Source organism: Candoia aspera, chromosome 5 (genome assembly GCF_035149785.1).
Source record: "Candoia aspera isolate rCanAsp1 chromosome 5, rCanAsp1.hap2, whole genome shotgun sequence".
NCBI classification, from domain to species: domain Eukaryota; kingdom Metazoa; phylum Chordata; class Lepidosauria; order Squamata; family Boidae; genus Candoia; species Candoia aspera.
Genome location: NC_086157.1, coordinates 92,390,661 through 92,412,387, shown reverse-complemented (window position 1 = coordinate 92,412,387; position 21,727 = coordinate 92,390,661). Strand labels below are relative to the sequence as shown.

Genomic DNA, 21,727 nt, shown 5'->3' with positions numbered 1-21,727 from the left:
AAGAGGCTGGATAGACATCAGTCTGGGTATGGCTTTCATCTGGAGGACGGACTTGAGGGCCTACATGGCTCTTTCCAAATCTATGATATTATACCCTTAATTTTTTGGCATCATACATGCAGGACTTAAACAGCTGAAGCCACGATTATTTCACTTTGTCCCTTAAACTAACAATGACAATCACTCTTCAAAGTTTTATTTCAAAATGAATTCAAAAGCAGCAGATGACTAGGATATGGATTCAAAAACTTTGGTGTTTTGTATTTTTCCTCATTCTTATGGTTTACTTTTTTTATAGATGGTTGTTAATTTGAGTCCACCCATAGGAAAGCCGAAAAGTGAGCACATTCTGTAATATAATTATAAAAAAATCTAGTGAAAGATCAAACCTAAGTGTTAAAGTCTTACAACTATCTCATCTACCCAAAGTCTAATTCACATATTAACAATTAAAATTAGCTAAAATTGACATCTCTTTTTACTGGGACCTTTGTATAATTTTATGTTTCAGTTGGAAAGAAAAATGTTAGCTATTTTTAACCTACCAATTAATGCATTTCTCCACATTATTATAATGGTAGTTTTGTTAAATGACCTTTCACTCTGGGCAATTACCTTTCTCATATCTGTTTTGCACAGAACAGCTTACCTATAGCCAAATGTGATGCTCTGATCATAAATAAATATAAATATTTATATAGTGTTAATGAGACATTTTAAAGTTATGCAAGAATTTACAATTTAAAATTCAACACAAAATAGTCAGGAGACAGGGAGAAACAAAAATGTGGTTGTTTCAGTGTCACAAGTTGAGGTTTAGATACAGTATGGCATGAGAATTTAGGGCCTGTCCCAAGGGTTTAATGAAAAGGTTGGTTCCGAAGTAGAAAATAAAAGATGTATCATCATGGCAGTATTCAAAGAAGCAGTTCCAAACATACAGGATAACAAAAACAGAGTCTGAGGGAATGAGGTTCTGTCAGTGGAGGATAGTGGAAACAGAAGCAAAGAAAGCTAACCAATTTTGTCAGCAAAACTTTGCATGAATATGAAGGCTCAAAACAGCATAAGAAAGGAATTTGAAGTAGATGGCACAAACAATACCTTTTGTCCAGGAGAAAGATAAGATTTTTGTTATGCTTTAAACCAAAAATACACAACTTCAGGCCCATATTGCATATGGTCCCTGAAAGCTTTGGGGTATGCCTGCCCAAACCTCTCTAGTAGTTACTGCAAAATTGCATTTTTAAAATGGGATGGAAGAGAGAAATTATTAAATACATGGGGAATAATCATATTAACTGCATGTAATTAATTTAAATTACAATACAATGTAAATTAAATTAATCCAGTTTAGATTTCATCCCAGATTCATCTATTCTTTTTCACACTACCTACTTTTCGAGTACAGCCTCTGTTATGCCACTGATAAGTCAAAGGTGCCCTTGGCCTGGAAAAGGTTGCACACTGCTGTTGTAAAGGGAGTTATGGCACAATTTGGTTGCAGAGAGCCTACAGAGAACAAATGGGATGGAGGAGTCAAAGACTAGGGCAATACTATGTTCCTCTTTAACAGAGTGGTAAGATGCTTGAGGATTTTCACCCTCAACTATGGGTCATCAACTGAATAATAAACATCTTCAGCAATTAATGGCTTTTTAAAAATATATGGTAGTCTGCTGCTTCCATATTAAATAATAATCTACTCACGGTAGAGCCACTTTTTATTCTCACTAATATTCTAAAACAAACCATTCCATTCCTTTTCTTTTCTCTCTATCCCCTGTCATTTCTTCTACAGTGCAAAGTTCACCTCAACAACTGAAGATGAAGTAAAACCAGAAGCAACCATGTCCACTCTATGGGGTCCAGTCTATGGATTTCATATTCAGAATTGGTCAAAGCTTAGAGATAACCAAATCAAAATGTAGACAGGAAGAAATTCCATATTTATATTACCTTTCTGCAAAAAAAGGTTGATTGGTTTTTAAATAAAATTTCAGAAAGGCCAACATTGTTGCTTGGATTATGTATCTTGAAACAATCTGTCAAAGCAATGATGGTTCTTCCAAAGGCATTTCTGGGTTTATTTCTGAAGATTTTCTTTCTTGAGCATCCTTATTTGAACCCTGTAGAGCAGCTGCACCAGCTACAGATAAAGAGACAATATAAATAGCATAAGCAAGGGATGTTACCCAGCCTCTCTTTCCTGTGCTGGTTAGGATCTTTAACCAGAAGGAGCAGGATGGTGTTACTTGTTTCCAGTTCCCAAGCTTCCAGCATCAGCCTATGGTTTCATGTTTACTGTGCTATGTACACGTTGGTGCAGTATCTCCACTTTAACCTTATTACAACGATGTATTCTGACAAATATTTTGTTGCTGGTCATAAATCAGGTAAAGAGGCACAAAATTGTACTCACCGAGCAAGGAATTCTCTTTCAATGGGTTATTTTCCTGTTTCTTCTGAAATAAAATACAAAGGAGAATGTTATGTGTATTTTATATTTCTTCTGCCCATAGGAAAACAACCATTCTTCAACAAGGTAAGACCTGACAGAAGGAATAAGCAATGCATGTTCCAGCATCACATCAACTTTGTCTAATAACTGCTGTGTATCTATCACTGCATAAATTACTAGGTATAATTTACAGAGGACTAACATCCATCAATTATTTTGTATAACATACAAGGGAGTAATGCCCATACCTCCACAGATGTCTTCCACTGTAGATAGATCTCCTTTGATGTTGCCCAGTCAAGAGGAACTACATAATCATCTGGTAATAAAGTACCTACAAAAGAAAATTGCACAAAGTGTTTTTAATCTACACATAAGTTTGAAAGTTTACATTAAATAGGTGTGACAGTCACTTGATTGCAGGTAGCACAAGCCTGAATTTTTTGTTATTTAATTATGAGGCTAGAATGGTACAAACTGACTGTGCAAGATAACAGCTATTCAAACTTGATTCACACTTGCATGTATCACTTTATTACTAACACTTGCTAACTTATAATTGGGTCTGGTACTGAATGAAGTAAAAACTAAAGTTTTGAAAATTAAAAATGACTTGGGAGATTATATTTGAAGTGATGAAAATAAAATATGCAGAGTAACTTCATTTATAGTTTAATAAGTTGAAGTCATTAATTTATATACCAGGCTTGTTAGAGCAACTGCATAAATGAAGATATACTATACTTGCAGCAGTCAGAGATAAAATGAAATAATGTATAAAAGAGGAGAGGAGAAAATTCTCTATTCTTTATGAACATCTGGGATGCCTTTATCCTGAGGCATATCCTTACTCCATCAGCAGCAGCTCTCCAAACAGAAGAGTCCTTTCTATATAGCCAATGATCGAGATTCACTCAAAGTAGACTGAATCCAGCCTCTGAACTACTGCCTGTTTGTTCTTTACCACATCATTAACACACATTAAATTCACTGCAACAGATATGGCCATGATGTAAGGAGAAGGTGTAATTAAAGAAAAAAAATGAACAATTAGGAACCATAATATCTAAATGGACTTTACAAAACAGGGGAAAGACAATCTGGATGAGTAAACTAGATCTAAATTTAACAAGCAGTTCTTGGTAGATTTAGGCAGAGAGGGTAAAAAAAAAGATGCATTCTTCATGGGACTCCCCAAACTTGGGCTGGAACTTGTAGCTGGTACAGAATGCATCAGTGAAGACGATGAGTGGCCCCTCTCTAAGGTGCCACATCTCCCCCGTGTTTCAACTGGTTACTGCTTTTTCCTAAACCTAAAGGAAAACATTTGTTTAGTTCGCACAGCCTTACAAAATTCAGATCCCTGGTGGACTGCCTAATTCAGTACAGCCCACCCTGCATGTTCTGGTCTGACAGGGGCACCTTTTCCTTTTTCCATGGTGGGGCCTACATTGTGGAACAAATTGCTGTTGGCTCGCCTCTTTCCTTACTACACTTTTAGGAGAAAGTTGGAAATATTAAATTTTCCCAGGCCTTATCAAAGTTGTTTATGCTGTGTGGATTTTTAAAACAGGTTTCCTTTTGCGTGTGTGTATGTAAGCCACCAGAACCATTTAGAAGTGGGCAGCATATTTCATTCTAAAATAAATCATCAAAATAGTTGGGGTACCTCTGGCAGTTTCCTGTGGACAGAGATAATTGGTTTTTGAGGCTCAGTGAGCCCTTTCATCTCAGGCAATGGATTGGGAGGAGCAAACAAGCCTAATCCAAGCTTCCACAGTTGCTGCCACTGCCATTCCACTGTGGATGAAATGAGAAGCGTATTTGGGCACTGGTTTTTAAGGAGATTTAAAATGGGGATTGTCGTCAGAGAGAATTGCATGCATGCTCAGCTACAGCTTTGATGTTGCTGCTTGCTGGGCCAAGAAAACTGAGTTAGGCAACTGCAAGGTGGCATCACAGTGGCAGCACCAGGTTAGGGTGAGTTTGCACCCTCACCAATTATTCACACCCTCCCTCCATCCAAGTAGTAGTTGATTCTGCTGTGGTAACTTGAATTTTAAAGTAGAAGCCAAGTGTTGGTTCAATACAATGGGTTGGTTTTCACAGTCTACATCTTGTGGCAACATGCTATGAGGTAAATCATAGTATTTACCATGTTATTATAGAAAGACTAATAAACTACAGATGATATTGTGTAGTGTCCTTTGTAAGGCTATGTGGGAAAAAAATCTAAATGTACAGTCTCATTTAAAAGTCCTAGCATCACTAACTGGCAAAATTTACTGGTTGTCTGCATGGTGAGTACCCACCCAACAGTTTGAACTGTACAATCATATGGACAGAGTAATGAACACCTGTAAACATGACTGTGCAAACTATTTGTAGTAGTGTTTTGCTCAAATTGTTCCTATAAGCAAAACACTCCCAGAATGGTTTGAACAGTCCTACCTATAAAACAGTCCCCAAAGAGAAAAGGCATCAGGTTCAAGGCTGGAATACTTTTAAAATATCAAGCTTCTCACCTGAACTAATAGTTTGAAAACCAAAGCTATGGCATTCCTTAAGCAAATGTGGAACTGATGCACCTCATATACTGTATATGGTGAGACACCATACACAGAAAATAATTTAAATTGAAAATTGGCAGGCGTGAAATCCAAAAATTAAATTTACCACATGATTATTATGAGGTGACTCTTAGTTCATGAAGGTGTATCCTAATCATTTGCAACAAAAATGGGATTTTCATTTTTTTGAAATTGGCACTCTTACTCCAAAGCAAGCAGTAAGATTAAGCTTCTACATAAAAAAGACAATCCAAGCAATGAATGCTAAAAAATGCATAAATTTAAACTACTGTATTAATTTTTAAAATTCAATTGTATGATAGTCTATATTTTTCTCTATTTTAGTAATAATTACCTAATGGAACTCCTGGAAAACCAAAAAGTTCTACTAGTTGAAGTACAAATCCTAGTGATAAAGGAAGCTCCAAGTTATTGGATTTTGCACATGAGGAACCTTGAACATCTTTGATCTGAGAATACACAGTTCGTTCACTTTCATTAAACTGTTCTATATTTTCAAAATTTTCAGCCATGGTGTTTGTAAGGCATTCAGTAATTAGTTTAACTGAATGCAAAATATCTGGCTGGGTAGTTGAAACTTCTGGAGATATCTTTTTCTTTGCTTTAATTTCTACAGTTTCATCAAATTCAAAAAATGCTTTTTCACTTGGTAAGGAAGCTTTAGAAGAAGAAGCAGAAGCACATGCTTGAATTGGAATATTGGATTCTTTTGTTGAAATATTCACAGATTCCTCTGCAAGTTGATTGGAACCATTATGTAAGAGAAGTTCTACATCAAAATGAGAAGATTCAAGTACTACTTTATAATTAGATGCTAGACATTCACAGTATTTTTTGTTCTGTTCTCTAATCTCTTCATTTGAAGTATCTTCTTTCTCTGTTACTATGTCTGTCTTGTTTAGCACTTTCTGATTCTTTTTAGAAGGAATATGCCGTGGTAAATCAAAGTTTGGGGCCAATTTGAAGATCCTTTTGTATTTTTCTCTTTTCTTTGGTAAAGCTAATGTACATTCATCACTCGTGAAACTGGCTTTCCTTCCACCTTCTCTGGCAAATTCACCAGCATTATCACATATCTTATTTTCCATCAGCAATAATGATAAAGAACTACTTGTTGTATCATTATTTACATGCAACAGTACCCCGCTGCTTTCTTTCACTAATTCTTTATTAGAATTAGAATTAGTTATTTCTGTTGTTGCATCTGAAAGCATCTTCTTAGGCCTCATCTTCTTTGGTCTTTGCTCAAACATGACCTTAGATACATCCTCAGGCCAAGCCAAACAGGATTCTCTTTTATCTATCTTAGTCTGAAACTGTTCATCAGCCAAATCAAAGGCAAAGAAAGCCCAGGTATTAATTTCATTTCCTTCTGCAGTCCCATGTGGATGTGGAACAGTTTCCTCTTCATTGCTTAACGTTTGGTTTTCTTGGACCAAGTCATATGCAACTTCAACAGATGTATTTTTGTTTTCTTTATCAGTTAAAACAGTATTTTTTCCTGCATCATTTCGATCTGATTGTTGAGAGGAATTTTGATTGTTATGATCTAAGATGTTACTGTCACTTTCTACAAATGATAAGCTTTTGATCCGATTTGATAAATGACAACTGGATAATTGCTCAGCTATATTTTCATTTAGAGTAACTGATAGTGATGTATCTTCAGCAACATCTGCTTTTAGCGACTTCTCTAAAGACACTGGATTTACCACACCAGAAACAAGGAAACCTTTTTTGTGCAATTCAGAATGCTGTAAATAATTATAGTTCACTGAGCCATTCTCACTGTCAACTTTAGCTTCATTTAGATGGCTAGTCACTAATTCCAATTTTCCATTGCCTTCCGAATTTTCCTGCCCACTTTGTGATAAATCCCCATCACTTGGAATTAAGTGTCCATCTGATTTTATGTCCACTGATGTAATAACAACATTTTTCATTTTTCTGTTCTTCCTTCGTTTCTTTCTTTGTTTCGTCTTGTGCAATCTGTGTTTCTTCTTTACAACCAGTTCCCTAAATGGAATAAAGAACTAAATATGAACAAATTATTAAGAATGCTCTTAATACAGGCATAAATTTAATGACCCATTATATAACCCATATTTATACGGAGCATCCCCTTAAGACAGCTATAGAGTGCTTCAACTTTAGTCATGTTGAGTAACAGATCTACAGCATTTTTTTAAAATATTCAAAAGTTCCACAGAAAATATTTTGTACTTAAACCCCAGATAACAAGAACAGAATGTATTGACAACCAAGCTTAACACAGAACAGGATGTTGTGCTGGCATGATAACCAGAAAATAAAATTAGTGCAAGAAGATATATTCAGCTTGTAAAACTTGTAACTTAATTTTATAGAATTCATGACTTTTTTCTAGTTAGTTATGGAAGACATAAGAAACGAGCCCTTTCCATTTATGGTCTCATCATGGAACTCCCATAAGATGTGTGTCTGGATCCTTTTCAAAATAGGCATTGAAGGCCAAACTGCTCCAGTCTGCTTTTAACTGAAATATGATGCTCATCTGTATTTTTAGGCTGTAGTAATATCCATAGAATATCATTTAAATTTATGGTGGATTTCTGTCTGGAGGAAAATAAATTTGTTATTTTAGGTACATAGTTTAGTTCCTATTATAGTAGGATCTTGAAATGACATTTTGTGCCCTGAAGAGAGACATAAAATACATAAATATAAATTATTACTGGGAGGATATAATCAAGTTGGTTTTAAAACTGTAAGAGTTGTCATCATTTTCCTCCTCTATCTCATTAACATGAATGTACATATTATGAATATTATCCAAACATATCACAGTATTTTTTTAAATGTTATTTAACCTCACCTCATCTTATTCTCAAATTGTTTATGGATAATCCCTAAATGAAGAACAAAGCACATAAAATATGTTAGCTGACATCAACCTGCTAATTTATGCATCCATTTATATTGAATTCTGTAACTGAACTTATGCATGGACACTATGGGAACAGAATGCTGAAACAGATTAGGTCTCATCTAGCATGGTTCTTCTTACGTTCTTCGGTCCATAAAGTATACATTCCCTATTTATTCCCACTTTCACTTCTCTACATGATTTCCTGTGACAGATTTTTGATTGCAAGTATGTCAGAGTAGAAATTTCTTGTACATTGTAACAAGCTAGTGTATGTATGCTAAATTATCACACTGACACACACACACAGACACAGAGACAGTGTATGTGTGTATAGTCTTTCTCAGCAAAAGCAAAAGCAAGATTCTAACCAGCTCTTCAGCTCCCGCATATGAACAGAACCATTTGTCTATTTGCAGTCATATGAAAATATATACCAAGGATGGTTCTAAACATGCAATAGAAAAGAGGGTAGAACATTGGAAATAAAAGTTAAAAGCTCTTCTAGACCACTTCTTTGTTATCTGCCATTTTTCTCTTTATGTGTAGGGAGTCATTCAAAACTAGTGTTTGCGATTTATAATCTTAATGGTAGCCATTTTTTTTCCTAGCACCTTATTCTGCCACGTATGTTGACCTAGTTGCATTTTGTCTCACTCTGCTCAAAATCCAAAACAAAGCAAAGCCCCCCAAATTCAAATCTAGATTATAGCTGATTGAAATAGTCCCAGCACTATTTGATTATTAGCTTTTACAATGAATTATTGAATGCAACTAAATGGTGTAGAAATCCAAACTAAAACATCCACAAACACAACCCTGGGTGATTCACAAAATAGTAAAAACAGCAACCCCCCCATAACAATCAGAATAAAAACTGAACAAAAGCTCAGTAAAAACTCATGGTGACCCTAGGTAACACTCTCCCACACATCAACAGGAGATCTGGTTGGGATCCAGCCTCATGCTACCCCAATGCTTGTGGGAAGAGTCAGCTCTTCAAGGCCTTTCAGAAGGCAAGAGTGTGAATGAATGTGAGCAAGTGCAAGGCCTCCTGATCCACACATGGGCACAATTGGCACACAAGACGGATTTGTGCAAAGGCCCTCCCAGTCATGGCTGCCACCTGCTTCTCGAGCAGGAACCAAGTTGCACACCAGCTCTGTTTGGGTGAGGGCTACCCCAGCAAGAGTCGAAGAGGACCAAAAACATAGAGCTACTCTCTTGCTAGGGTTGAGGCAAGGCCAGTTCCTCCCAATCCAAACCCTAACAGCCTCCAGGCACTGGGTCAACACTGGATAATGTCACTTGGCCAGTCAGAAGTAGAGCTGTGTAGTTGGGTATATCAGCATATTGACACCGCACCCTCTGTCACTAGATGACCTCTCCTAGAAGTCTCATGTAGATATTAATGAGGGGTGAAAGCCTCAAGCCCTGAGGCACCCCATATTGCAGGGACCTAAGGCTCAATCTATCCTGTCCCACCAACACTGACAGGAACTGGCTACAGAGGAAGGAGAACAAAATGGTGTCTCCCACTCCCATCCCTTGGAACCAGTACAGAAGGGTACCATGGTCAATAGCATCAAAAGTCAGTGAGAGGTCCAGGACAGTCAGAATGGATGCACCACGCATCCCGAGCCCTCCACAGGCCATCCACTAGTGCCACCAATGCCTTCTCAGTGCTGTAACCCAGCCTGAACCCTGAATGAAAAAGGTCCAGATAATCTGCTTAATCCAGGGCCCTCTAAAGTTTAGTGCCTACCACCTTCTCAATAACCTTCCCTAAAAAGGAAAGGTTGGAGATTAGACAGAAGTTATCTAAGGGTTTCTTAAAGTGTGGTGCCCAGAACTGGACATAATACTCAAGGCAGGGTCTGACTGAAACAGAATAAACTGGAATTATTGTTCCTGAGATTTGGAAATTATGTTTCCTAAAATTACATTTACTCTATCCTTTTGCAGTCATATTTCACTGTTTTCTCACAGTCTGTAATAATCTTTTATTCCAATATATTTTTCACAGGTACTATTACCAAGCTGCATGCTAAACCTTTGCATTTGATTTCTGCTTCCTAAGTGAGTAACTTGGCATTGTCAGTTATTTTCAACTCCACAATCATGTTTTGCCACATTCCCCATGTCTTTTGGAAACTGACTCCCCGCGAAAGAAAGAAAGAAAGAAAGAAAGAAAGAGAGAAAGAAAGAAAGAGGCTTTTTCCTGCCTTAGGAGATCTGCCTGCAACTACACCATCCTTTTCAAAAAGATGTATTGATTCCAGCGGTTTGTTATTTTACCTATTGCTTTTTTTTACTTTTTAATGTTCCACTTTTAAAGTTTCTACACTATTTGATTTCTAAATTATACAACATATTTTAGATGGGCAGGGTTGAAATAAATTTAAAGTAAAATAAAATTTAACTTAAAAATATATCTTACTGTTACCTGTAGGATTTGGCTATAAATACTGGAAATAAATGAACTGCATATTATTAAAAATCTGTATAAACTGTTTTTCCTTACTGTAAATCTTAAAAGCAGTTTACAATAAAACAATCTGAATACCATAATACACTAAAACAAAATAAAACTAACATTAATTAAAAAGAGAAGGAAAACAAAAAAGAACCATTAATACAGAATTTATTCAGTGAACTCTTGGAAGAAAAGGTGAGTTATCAACAGGTATAAAAAAGATATAATAGTAGGTGCTTCACAAATTTGCAGGGAAGGCCCACCTGTAAAGTAACTGCAAGAGAACACTTCTTTGTTCTCAGCACATGCAGGAAGATCTTCCTGGACAACCTTAACAAACAACATAAGTCTGTCAGATATGTGGTTCCAAATAGCTTATGTCAGAAGCAAAACCTTTAACCTGGCTCAGTAACTAACTGAAGGCCACTGAAAATTCTTTAGAACCAGTGCATGGCCAGGTGTCCTGCTGAACAAACTAGCTAAACATTGCTTCTGGAACAAGATCAATGATAGCTCCATACATAGAACATTAATCTACCAGCATGTGAACAATTGTGGCCAAACTAACCTATCCAGGAAAGGGAGTAGTTGGCATATAACTAAAGTTACAGCTCCCCAGATCACAGAGGCTATTGTACCTCAACTGATGATGATGGCCCTAGAAAGACTTCCAAACGACGTGCCTGTTCTTCTTAAAGGAGGGCAACCCCACAGGTAAGTTCCTAATTCCCTTATTTGGGAATCACCAACAAGGTCTTATCAAGATTCAACCTCAATTTATTGGCCCTCATCTATTCCCTAAATGCACCCAGACACCAGTTTCAAATCATATCCAGTTTCTCCTGGTTCTGATGTTTTGGAGAAGGAGAACTCAAGTGTCATCAGCATATTGATGATACCCAGTCCCCAAGTACCTAATAACCACAGGTAGTATTGTTAAATAATATTGAGAACCAAATTGTGCCTTGTGAGTTTCCTCAGTCCAACTCCATGCACCAAGATATAAACATTTATGTATTCCTGATTTTTTTTTCCAGGTAAGAGCTGGAATCCAATCCATTCAAGCTGACATCACACCAACATGGTGCACACTTGCCTTGTTTGTTCATATGCAAGTATTTCTTGCTTGTGTCACCTTTTTGGGAGCAAGATGGAGCTCCTTGTCTGCTATAAGGAACAAGTAGAAATTAATTTGTGACAAATAATTTTATTTTTTATTTTTTTATTTTCTATCCTGCCTTTATTATTTTTATAAATAACTCAAGGAGGCGAACATACCTAATACTCCTTCCTCTTCCTATTTTCCCAACAACCCTGTGAGTTGGGCTGAGAGCGCACGACTGGCCCAAGTTCACCCAGCTGCCTTTCATGCCTAAGGCGGGACTAGAACTCTGTCTCCTGGTTTCTAGCCCAGCATCTTAACCACTAGACCAAACTGGCTCTCAAATAATGTCTACTTTTGAAAGGAAAAGCCACCCACATATCATAGCAGCCTTCTGAGGTAGACCAGATCAGGAAACCAACTCCACAGTAAGTCTATAACTATACTTTATTGAGATAGACTATAGCAACAGAATTTTGCAAGTGTGATAGTGTTTCTCTACCCTTCCCTCTTATACCCAGTGAGTCAGGGAAGAGGCAACCTAAGTCTCTTCCTAATATTACAGTACCTCCTTAAGGAATACTTCTGCCCTTTTTGTTTAGTTAACCATTTCTGAATATTTGCCTCAAGTTTATCTCCATAGCTCTCTATATATCATGACACAGCTACGTTATACTGAGTAAGATGAGCAAAGGCAATATTTTCATATTATTCTCTAATGACATACGTATTATTAATTTACAAAATACTGATGCACTGATTAACAGTTATAAGCACACACTGTTAAATGCAAAGTTTAATAAAGTTACTGAACTTTCACAGCAACCTCTGCTACTTAAAAAAAGAAAAAGGAAATTGCAATGGAGCAAACAAATTAAGCAATAAATTATCCAAAATGTCTATTTAATGAACTTTCTATTTAGTAGTATTTACATGCATATTTTACAATACATTAAAAGTTAGGACACACAAAAGTTAACAACAAATATCCAGAATTCAGTCTGGACTTTGGGCCTCATTTGTACGATGCTTTCAACCCCCTATATGTTTATCTTTTAAAAGAAAAAGAAACACATGAAACAGAAAGTCATGCTTGTACAAACTTCAAAGTTAGACAAAAGTAGAGTTGTAGGGAAAAAAACTAATCAAAACTGCACTTCAGTAGATAGTATTGCTAGATATTACCATATAGCCATGTTGAAGAGATTTGGGGTCTTAGAATATGACTATGTTGAAAAAAATCACCCTTAGCTATTCTGACCAGTAAATATCCCACCTACATTATGAGGTAACTTTCCTCAATCTGGGTGCCCTGCAGATGTGTTGATTTCAATTCCCTTCTCAGCCTCCATGGTCCTTGGTGACCATTTGAAAGTTTGAGCCCACATACCTGGGGTGAAGTTGTCCTAAGAGTTCTGTATGGGTAGAATGATCTACCCACCCTACACTTGAATTCACTGTTAAGGGGCAAAGAATAACGGAACAACCATTCCATCATGTGGACATCCAGGTCATTGCTGAAGGTTTAGCACAAAATCATACAATAAAAGTAAAGCTATCTATACATTGAATCAGTACATTCATAAATAGTATGTCAGCCTGGACATGAGAGATAAAGTGAATATTTCCATTAATAATTTGATTATCTGAGAAATATTCAGTATTATAGAAGGGCATTTTCTGAATAAGCATTTCAGGGTGCTGCTTTAACAAATGTCTTTAGTTTTTCAGATTTCATCACTGAGCATGGATATTAGCCACTGTATAAGCTTACTTTTTAAAAATCCAGTCATGTATGAGAGGCCAAATTATTTCTGATAATAGTTCTTAATACTTTATAGGAACTTTTTCTACAGGGCATGCTACTCTTTAATGAGAAAGCCAAAAGGCTCCCATGGAGAAGTGGAATCAGGTACAATACTAGTTATAGAAATTAAAATCTTATAATACAGTAGAAAAGTCTCCTGATTCTCAGATTCAATTTACATAAACTTTGAACCTGAAAAAAGAAGGAAAGAATAACAGAAAGGTGTTGTGCTTTGAAGCAGTTCTTCCCAATCATTTCTTAGTGTCCAAACATTTACTTTTAATATTAGTTTGAAAACAAGTATTTTATGAAATATTTTATTATCTATTTAAAACAGTGGACAAGTAAAGTTATTTAAAGTTACAAGTTGTTGACATGTATTCCCCACAGCTCTCTGTTAACCAAGAACAGAAGATCCCTAAAAAAGAATCACTTTGATATTTGTTAGATTTCATTGAGACTGGATTGCTGAAGCAGTAGTACAAGATCAAGCGAAAAGAAAAGAGGCATCCAGTGAGTTTACTACACAGCATTAGCACAAAGGTCTTTTGTGAGTTCAGCCACAAACATCTGATGAACTGGATATTGTATATATCATAATCCTACCCAAATGTAATATAGTGCAACTAATGTCAGTTCCAGCTTTTTCAACATATCTAAATGTATTAATTCTTTTGTAACACTATGTACCCATACCAAAGGCAAAACATTTAACATACCGTAATAGTGTGAATTCAGAATTTGACAATATAAGATGATTCCATGTAAGAACTGATTTCACACAAAACTACATGCTGCATGCTGATATGTCAGAGTCACAGATTTTAGTTGCAGAATTTTGCTACTGCTTTTCCAGCTCACTATTTGCACAGACAAACTTCTGTACAGATCAGAAAATGGAAATGTAAGAACTTGAACTGAATGTCAATGTTTGACTGATAAGCTTCATTATTAAATAACTGTTATCAACAGATTGGCACAACTTGAAATGCTACTAAAAGTAATAAAAAGAAATGGTTCAAATGCTAACTCTTATAGTAAAAGTGACTCTTCTGTTATTTCCTTATTAAAAATCCGTTATGTTCTATTGAGAAGAAGAAACTGCTCAGCAGTTTACAGTATAAGTAAAATGTCATATTAAAAACCAGTGACTAATGTATCTGCATTATCACAAGTTTCAGTAAAATCAAGATTAGTACAAATATAAAATGTGAAAATATTTAACATTTTAATATTAAACATTTACATTGTTATAAACAATCTCCAAGAGATTTAATTTGCATTAAATCTATTTTAGTCACAAAAGAAATTAGTTGAATATTTAAAACAGTTCAAAGAATTAAGTCTTTTCAATAGATTTAACTCTACTAATTGCGTAGTAAATTGCAACCTATCACTTGTAAAGAAAATTGACCTTAAATGTATCCTCAGTTATGTGATACACTAAAAGTATTCCGAGACCGAACAGCCTCCCCACCTCTGTCTTCTTTGTGAATATGGTCTTTGTGAAGTTTTGTGAAAAGGAAGCACTGAATTCATAACAATAGGTATTGAGATTTGATATTCATATCTTTCCAGCATTTGCACAATCTTCTCACGACTGACCCCATGTTTATTTCTCCTATAAAAAAAAAAATTAAACAGATTCAAGTCTGATCATCTTGAGGTACCTCCTAGAATGCCTTCAGACTGTGTCCTTCAAGAAACTTGCAAGGGCCAATATATACTTAAGTGGAAAAATGGCAATTGAGCAGTGATTTTGAACATAAATGATGTTCAAGAAGGAAGCAGCATTTCTTTTGCCTTAAATATACAGCTTATTTGTGGATGTTTTTCATTTAAAACAAATACATTAAAACCTCACAATTTCCTGCATATTTATAATTACCCTGAGGAAACAAATAGGCAGGTACCAACAAGGATTTTTTACACAATGAAGAGGTCAGGAGGGCACAAATTAGTATTTTTTGTTGGAAGCTGCTGCTCAATAGTTTCTTGAACAGTTTGACATACATATTTTTTAATTTACTGGTCTTCATTTCCTTTGCCTAACTGCTACCAAGTATCCTGGCACAGGGTACCACTTATGTATTGGACTTATATTATTTGAAACCACTGAGCAAGTACGTAGCCAAGTCCTAGGGAGTTAGTGGATCAGAACAACTGAATAACAAAGGGGGGGGTAGGTGTGAGTTTAATGGTGAACTTGAGGAATCAAGAAGATAGAACAGGCTTGTAAATGGAACCCTATGAGCATGAAAGGGAACCCTAATTACAAGATTGATTATGTGTCATGAAGTCAGTGTTGACCCTTAGATTTTCTTCATGATGATCTGTCCCTAACGTGGTCCTTCTGGTCTTCCCATTGCTACTATTGCCACTGTAACTGAGCCCACCCACCGTACCTACTTACAAGGCACCAGCATAATTAGGAATTAATTAAATAACTAAGCAGAACACAGATTAGCTCTCAAGATAGGCTGTGGTTCTATTTCACAAAACCTAGTAGTAGAATTAGTCTTGGAGCAGGGAGAAAGACAATTGTAAGTTGAAATAGGAATTTTCCAAATGTGCAAGTTGCCTATGTAAGGACAACAATGGATTTTTTCAAAAGAGTAAAGTATAATGTAAATCTTACTTCTCCAGTTCTTCAGGATTAAACTTCCACCATGTTTCTGGTTCATGGAATTCCACATGGTAGCCTTTTTCTAGAGCCTAAGCAAACAAGAACTACAGTTATAAAAAGAACATCAAATAGTAGCTTTTCTGATCTTGTCTGCAATCCTGTATACACTTACTTGGGAGTAACTCCTATTAAACTCAGTGGGATTTATTTTAAGAAGACATGTATAAGATTGTACTTCAATTTCAGCACATTTAACACAATAATTTTTTTATTCCAATGAAAGTTTTAAGATTTATTGAGATTTATATAGATCATAATAAGACAAAAGTAACACCAGATGTAACTTATGACAAAAATGACTAATACATTTACAGAAATTGGATTTATATATAATAAGAAAGAAAAGTGAATCTCCATTAAAAGTTTCTATTTTATTTACCGCTTTCACATAAGGCTTCATTTCCCAGGCTTGTGTATTTGTGTTGTCTATAATAATTGGGGATCTTCCTAGATCCATTGCTTCTTTTGCTGCAATACATATCATAGTAAGAATTATAGAAATAGCAACTAAAATAATTAATCTTTCAAAAACCTCCTGCTAGACAGCAAAAATTGAAGAGGTCTAACATCTGCCTGTTCAGCTCCTTGAATTTCTCTGGTTGATCATGCACTGGCACAGAATGCTTGGCTAGACTAGACTGGCCATTGGCCTAATCTAGCTCTTCTTTGGTTCTTAAGACTATGACTAATACTGTATAATAAACATTTTCTAATTTCGTTAAGATCTAGCAAAATGTTTTGATAATCATTACATTTTTCTGTATAATATCATCATCTATCTTGTCTCATCCTTCCCACTAATAGCCAAAGATGCCCCAAATCTGTATTAATATATAAATGGTCAGGTAATTTTTCATATAGAAAATTACAGATCAAGTGTTAAAAAAGCAGAATCTACAAGACAAAATAGTAAGCCTAAATTTGTTTATCTTTACCCTTAACATTCCGGAATTGTCTATTCTTATAGAGAAGACAGACATAAGTCAGTTTCCATTTACCAAAATTTCTTCCCTCACAACAAAACAGACAAAAAATAGGAACCATGCTCAAAATTCAATTTTAAATTTGCCTGATGTTTATGGGGATACCACTGCATATACTAATGAATCTATCATAAACTCTCATAGAGTTATATTAGCAATTTAAGGGCATATTTCATTGTAAATGTTTTTACATTAACATAGCTTAGTATTTTCACACCTCGATTTTGGTTCCACTCGTGAGCAGCACCAAGCTGAGAAACATTATAGGCCCAACATCCATTGATCTGATGGAAGTAATCATCAGTACTGAACACAATGCCATTACAACTCTGACCAAGGAGAATACTGTCAAAGGAATAGAAAGCAAGACTATTACCACATAGCCAAATGTTGTTTTTGAAAAACAGAAAATCTTATACTGAAATTTTAATAAAATATTTCCAATATATTTTTGGCAGACATATTAAGACCATGATAGTTCCTAAACCTAATTTCTCACTACCTTTCATATTTTTCCCTGAAGAATAAGCCGTTCATAAATAATATTTCACAAGAAGAATCTATTCACTTCCATATCAGATAGCTTACTAAGTTATTACTTGATTATATATTTGTTTTCTCACATATCTTTGTTTTCATGTAATGGAAATAAGCTGTCCCAAAGAATACTAATCAGTATTTTCTACCCTTGCTGAACCAACAGGTATCAGTCATATTTGATTTTTAGGGAAAAACTGCAAGATCTACCGATCAGCATTACTCTGAAAGACCCCTTTATCCATCCATCAGTAATTTTTTAAAATTCAGCCCCCATAAAGACAGCCAATAAACAACCAACGTATATACATTAATAGTTTAAATTCTGGTAAATATGAGAACATTCTGCATGAGACTTGCAAGTTAAAATGCGGTGATATTAAAAATTATACCCCAGATAGTATAATATAAACATTTCTAACAAGTCCTCAAAATTGCCCACTTGTTCTAGCTCAATTACTCATATTTCAACAAAAACGTTTTGACCTTTTCTCAATCCCCTAAAGCATACTACTAAAATAATGTATGTTAATTACATTAGAATATAAATATTTATGGCTATATTAATTCAAATTATCCCCCAAATCTTACAGAATATTTTTAATTAATGAAAGAAATACTCAAAATGTAGTCTAATAACAAGGGAACATGATTTACCCTTAAAAAGTGGGCTGGTTTCTAAAGATTCATACTGGCCTTTTGTCGAATCCAGTCACTGTATGTCCAAAGGCCTATTTTGTTGGTTGAAAGTTAAAGTAACGGAAAGCCTGATAATTATCTGAAAACTCAATAATTTCAACAGCTTTAAAGTTTGCTTTGTTGAAGATTTTGCCAGCCTTTAGGGCACCTTAAGTTGACTACTGTTGCACAGTCTTTACCTTTAACATTTTTGCACATATAAATATATTTATACAAACAAGTAGTTTGCTTGGCTAATTTGTTCATGCTCACATACAAATTTTTTCATTACTTAAAACAAGAAGGAAATACAAACAAGAACTAGCTGATCTGAAATTGTCCAGAGCTCACAAACTTCAGATAATTAAAAACAAGTTTATTTATTTATTATTCCCATTTCTATTACTGCCCATCTCTCCCCAAAAGGGGGACTCTGGCTATTTTTGTTTCTAAAATGTTAACACTTGGGTTAATATCTGAGCTTAAACAAGCAAGTTAAAGAGTACATTTGATTAGTAATTTAAGGCCATTTGCCAACTACTGGAAGAGTCTTGAGTGACTTGGATCTAGAGCAGATCTGGAGATAGGGAGAGGGAATAAGAATTAGAGGGGGAACAGAACAAGAGGAAGTAGCACTATAGAAGTGGAAACCTGCACATTACATTGGATCTAGCGCACTAAATTTAACTCTATACAAGACAGCCTATGACATAAAATATTTGTATTTTACTCTTAAAATAAATTTATGATTTACTTACTGAGATAAGGTTGTCTTTCCAGAGCCTGGAAGCCCTCTTAATATTAAAAGCCGCTTTTTAAACTCATATAATTTGTCCTGAGGATGCTGTTGGGGAACACTATTTGATTCCTCAAAATGGTGAGCTTTATTGTCTTTCCAATTTGCTTGGGTTTCACAGAAACCATTAACTATATGTCCATCAGATACACTGCATTCATTTCTGATTGTATGCATACTATGAATATTAGAATGATTACTGTATGCATTACTTCGATTACATGCTGAACTGTTCATGTTAATTTTTTTTTTAAGTTGTTCCACATTTGAAGAATTGAAACCATCTGAAAGAAGTGGTAAGGAACTAGAGTCCTGAAAATTAAAGTGAGCAGTAAATTGAGGTGGTGGGCTATAAGGTATTATAAATGGATGGGTCTGTTGCCAACTATGTCTAAACTGAGGCACAGGATCATTCCAGAATCTAGAATCTTCTTGTTTATTACATGGTTGTTCAGCTTCCCATACATCCCTTCCATGGTCATAACTTTGTCCCGTGCCAGTTCTGTGACCACTTGGGTCATTACAGATGTATTGTTCTTTGCCAGTTCTATAACCACTTGATTCATTATAAAAACATTGTCCCTCATTACCCTTAAGTAATGTCTTATGAGGCCATTCTTGAGAGCTCATATAAATAACTTGATTTGATTTACTACAGTCCAGAGGTTGATGAGGTGAATTTGCTTTTGTCCCCTGTAAATGAATATCCAGACAACTTTCATTACTTTCAAGCTGATCAATTTCTCTGTAGAACTGTGACAATTCATCTTCTATTTTTGGCATATCACAGGAGATAGCTTGCACTATTTCTTTCTGAGAATTTCTGCCAATAATAGTATTTGATCCCTTTAGGCAGTTGTTTTCAATATATTTTTTCTTTTGATTATGTTCACAATCACCTTCACTTTTATAAATGGGTCCAATAAATGCTTTGCTTGTGCTGTACACTTCCGTTTCCCCTTTATTCTTAGTTTCCCTAATGAAACTGTTCTTATCTCCATTATGAGCTACATTGCTGTTGTTAGTAACAGCAGAATATTTATTTCCTGTAATCTCAGCTTTGTTTACTAAATCTGAAGGTTCTTTTGAACTTGAGGTTTTACCAGGGGGTGCTTGGTTAAATGGATTTAACACTTCTGCATTTTTTTCCCTCTCTTTTTCTTCCTCCTCCTCCTCATCAGATAGTGACAATGGAATAAAGCCAGAATGGGTTTTTTTAATATGTATTTCCTCATGAAGTCTTTGTAATCCATCATAGGATTTACCATAAGGCTCTTCTGTAGATTTCATCCTTTTAGAAGAGGGCTCAGCTACTGAGGCATCCTGATTTTCAAAGTATCTTGGTTTACATACAGCATGAAGCATCTTAAAAACAATAAAATATTTTAAAGCATTATCCTAATTATGTTTCATGTTTGACGGCACATTACTCATGCAATGATTGAAGCTAAGCATGCTGAACAGAGAACATAGCCATTGAAACCAACAGATTTTTCTTCTGAGAAAATATATTTTGTGAATAATAAAAGTGCATTGTAAAGTTAGTAAGAGATTGTGAAAAGCAGCCTAAAGGTAAAACATATTCTTCAGTTTACAAAATGCTTTAGTATCAAGGAGGGTTTTTTTTAATGATAGTACATTATACATTTGCTATATATGTTAATTTTAAATTGCCTTGGGAAAAAAATATCAAAAAAGTTGTGAAGAAGCTGAGGTCAAACAACAACAAAGTGCCTCAAGCTTATTTTGGAAATACACAAAAGCAATCTTCAAAAGAAAAGCAAGCCCTTGCCACTTCAGAATTAAGATCCTAAGTCGTATGGTTTCACCTTTGCCCTTTTCTAAAAAGGTCCCATGTGCTACCTAAGACTCATGATCAGGATTTTGGGATGGCAGCCCCTCCAATGATCTGCCCACATGGTGCCTGTGTGTACACTATCTATTCTTCACCAAGGCCAAAGTACGCTCCCCCTTGTTTTTACACATCAGGTGTCCCAACATTCCTGGGCTTGTCAATCCTACACCTTCTCAATACCCTTATCCAGCGAGTGACAGGAGCTCACACAGAAAAAGCAGAGCCCCAAGGAAGGGCTTGCATCAACCTTCCCCCGCTCACAGGTTCTTGACTACAAGTCCCACCACCCGCAGCTAAGCGACTGCCCTTACAGCAGAGAGCGATGAGAGCTGTAGTCCAAGAGGGCCAGATTGGCGAAGGCCGGCGGATATAGCCTCCCGAAACACACGTCACACAGAAAACAACGGCCGCCTACCCCCGTTCTCCCACAGCCTGTGCGACTCAGAGGCTTCCTCGCAGTCCTTGCCTCATCAGTACCACTTAGCATCGCCCTCCCAAAACAAACTTTCTATCCGCATCTGTTGACTAACCTCAAAACAAATAGGCCGCTCGTTCTCCAAGCATTCCGGAGGTCAAGCGGGCACCGCCAAGCTGCCCCACATAGCCAATAAAACCCCCAATCGCCTCTTTCCAAAATGGTGGCCTTCCACAACTGCGCGCATGCGCGAATAACGCTTTCTGTAGTTCTTACTGCGTGCAAGGATGAAATACATTTCCCAACATTCCTAGAGAGTTAATGTGACATCATAGAAAAGGAAAAGCGAAGGCCGGAATCTGGGGAGAGCGGAGGATTGAATTGCTGGGAAGGGCGTTGTCGCGGGGCAAGTTTCCTAGAATACGTGAAACAATA

At 35.9% G+C, this 21,727-nt stretch overlaps 1 protein-coding gene across 3 annotated transcripts; it reads right to left on the bottom strand.

Annotated features, from left to right (window-relative positions):
• Window positions 1-180: 180 nt before the first annotated feature.
• LOC134499134 (NEDD4-binding protein 2-like 2) lies at window positions 181-21,512 on the bottom strand. Of its 3 annotated transcripts, XM_063305703.1 has the most exons (11): window positions 21,408-21,512; window positions 18,985-20,387; window positions 17,229-17,356; window positions 16,408-16,496; window positions 15,981-16,057; window positions 14,820-14,963; window positions 5,387-7,068; window positions 2,710-2,795; window positions 2,423-2,465; window positions 1,960-2,149; window positions 181-349 (listed from the first exon to the last, which is right to left on the bottom strand). In XM_063305703.1, the coding sequence occupies exons 2-10, from the start codon at window positions 20,385-20,387 to the stop codon at window positions 2,049-2,051; spliced, it is 3,753 nt and encodes a 1,250-aa protein (XP_063161773.1). In that variant the 5' UTR covers window positions 21,408-21,512; the 3' UTR covers window positions 181-349; window positions 1,960-2,048. The 3 variants fall into 3 exon arrangements, with proteins under 3 accessions (XP_063161773.1, XP_063161775.1, XP_063161774.1); XM_063305705.1 differs by lacking the exons at window positions 14,820-14,963; window positions 15,981-16,057; window positions 16,408-16,496; ... (1 more) ...; window positions 18,985-20,387; window positions 21,408-21,512 and adding an exon at window positions 10,697-11,629; XM_063305704.1 differs by lacking the exons at window positions 181-349; window positions 1,960-2,149; window positions 2,423-2,465; window positions 2,710-2,795; window positions 5,387-7,068 and having other exon boundaries at window positions 12,418-14,963.
• Window positions 21,513-21,727: the final 215 nt, after the last annotated feature.

Excerpts from the sequence above, each read along its gene's own strand:
- LOC134499134 (XM_063305703.1), bottom strand. The coding sequence starts at position 20,387 with ATGCTTCATGCTGTATGTAAACCAAGATACTTTGAAAATCAGGATGCC. Across the intron at positions 17,357-18,984 it reads GGAAAGACAACCTTATCTCA|TATTCTCCTTGGTCAGAGTT; the intron begins GTAAGTAAATCA and ends TTCCTTTGACAG. Across the intron at positions 16,497-17,228 it reads CGAGTGGAACCAAAATCGAG|CAAAAGAAGCAATGGATCTA; the intron begins GTGTGAAAATAC and ends TATGTATTGCAG.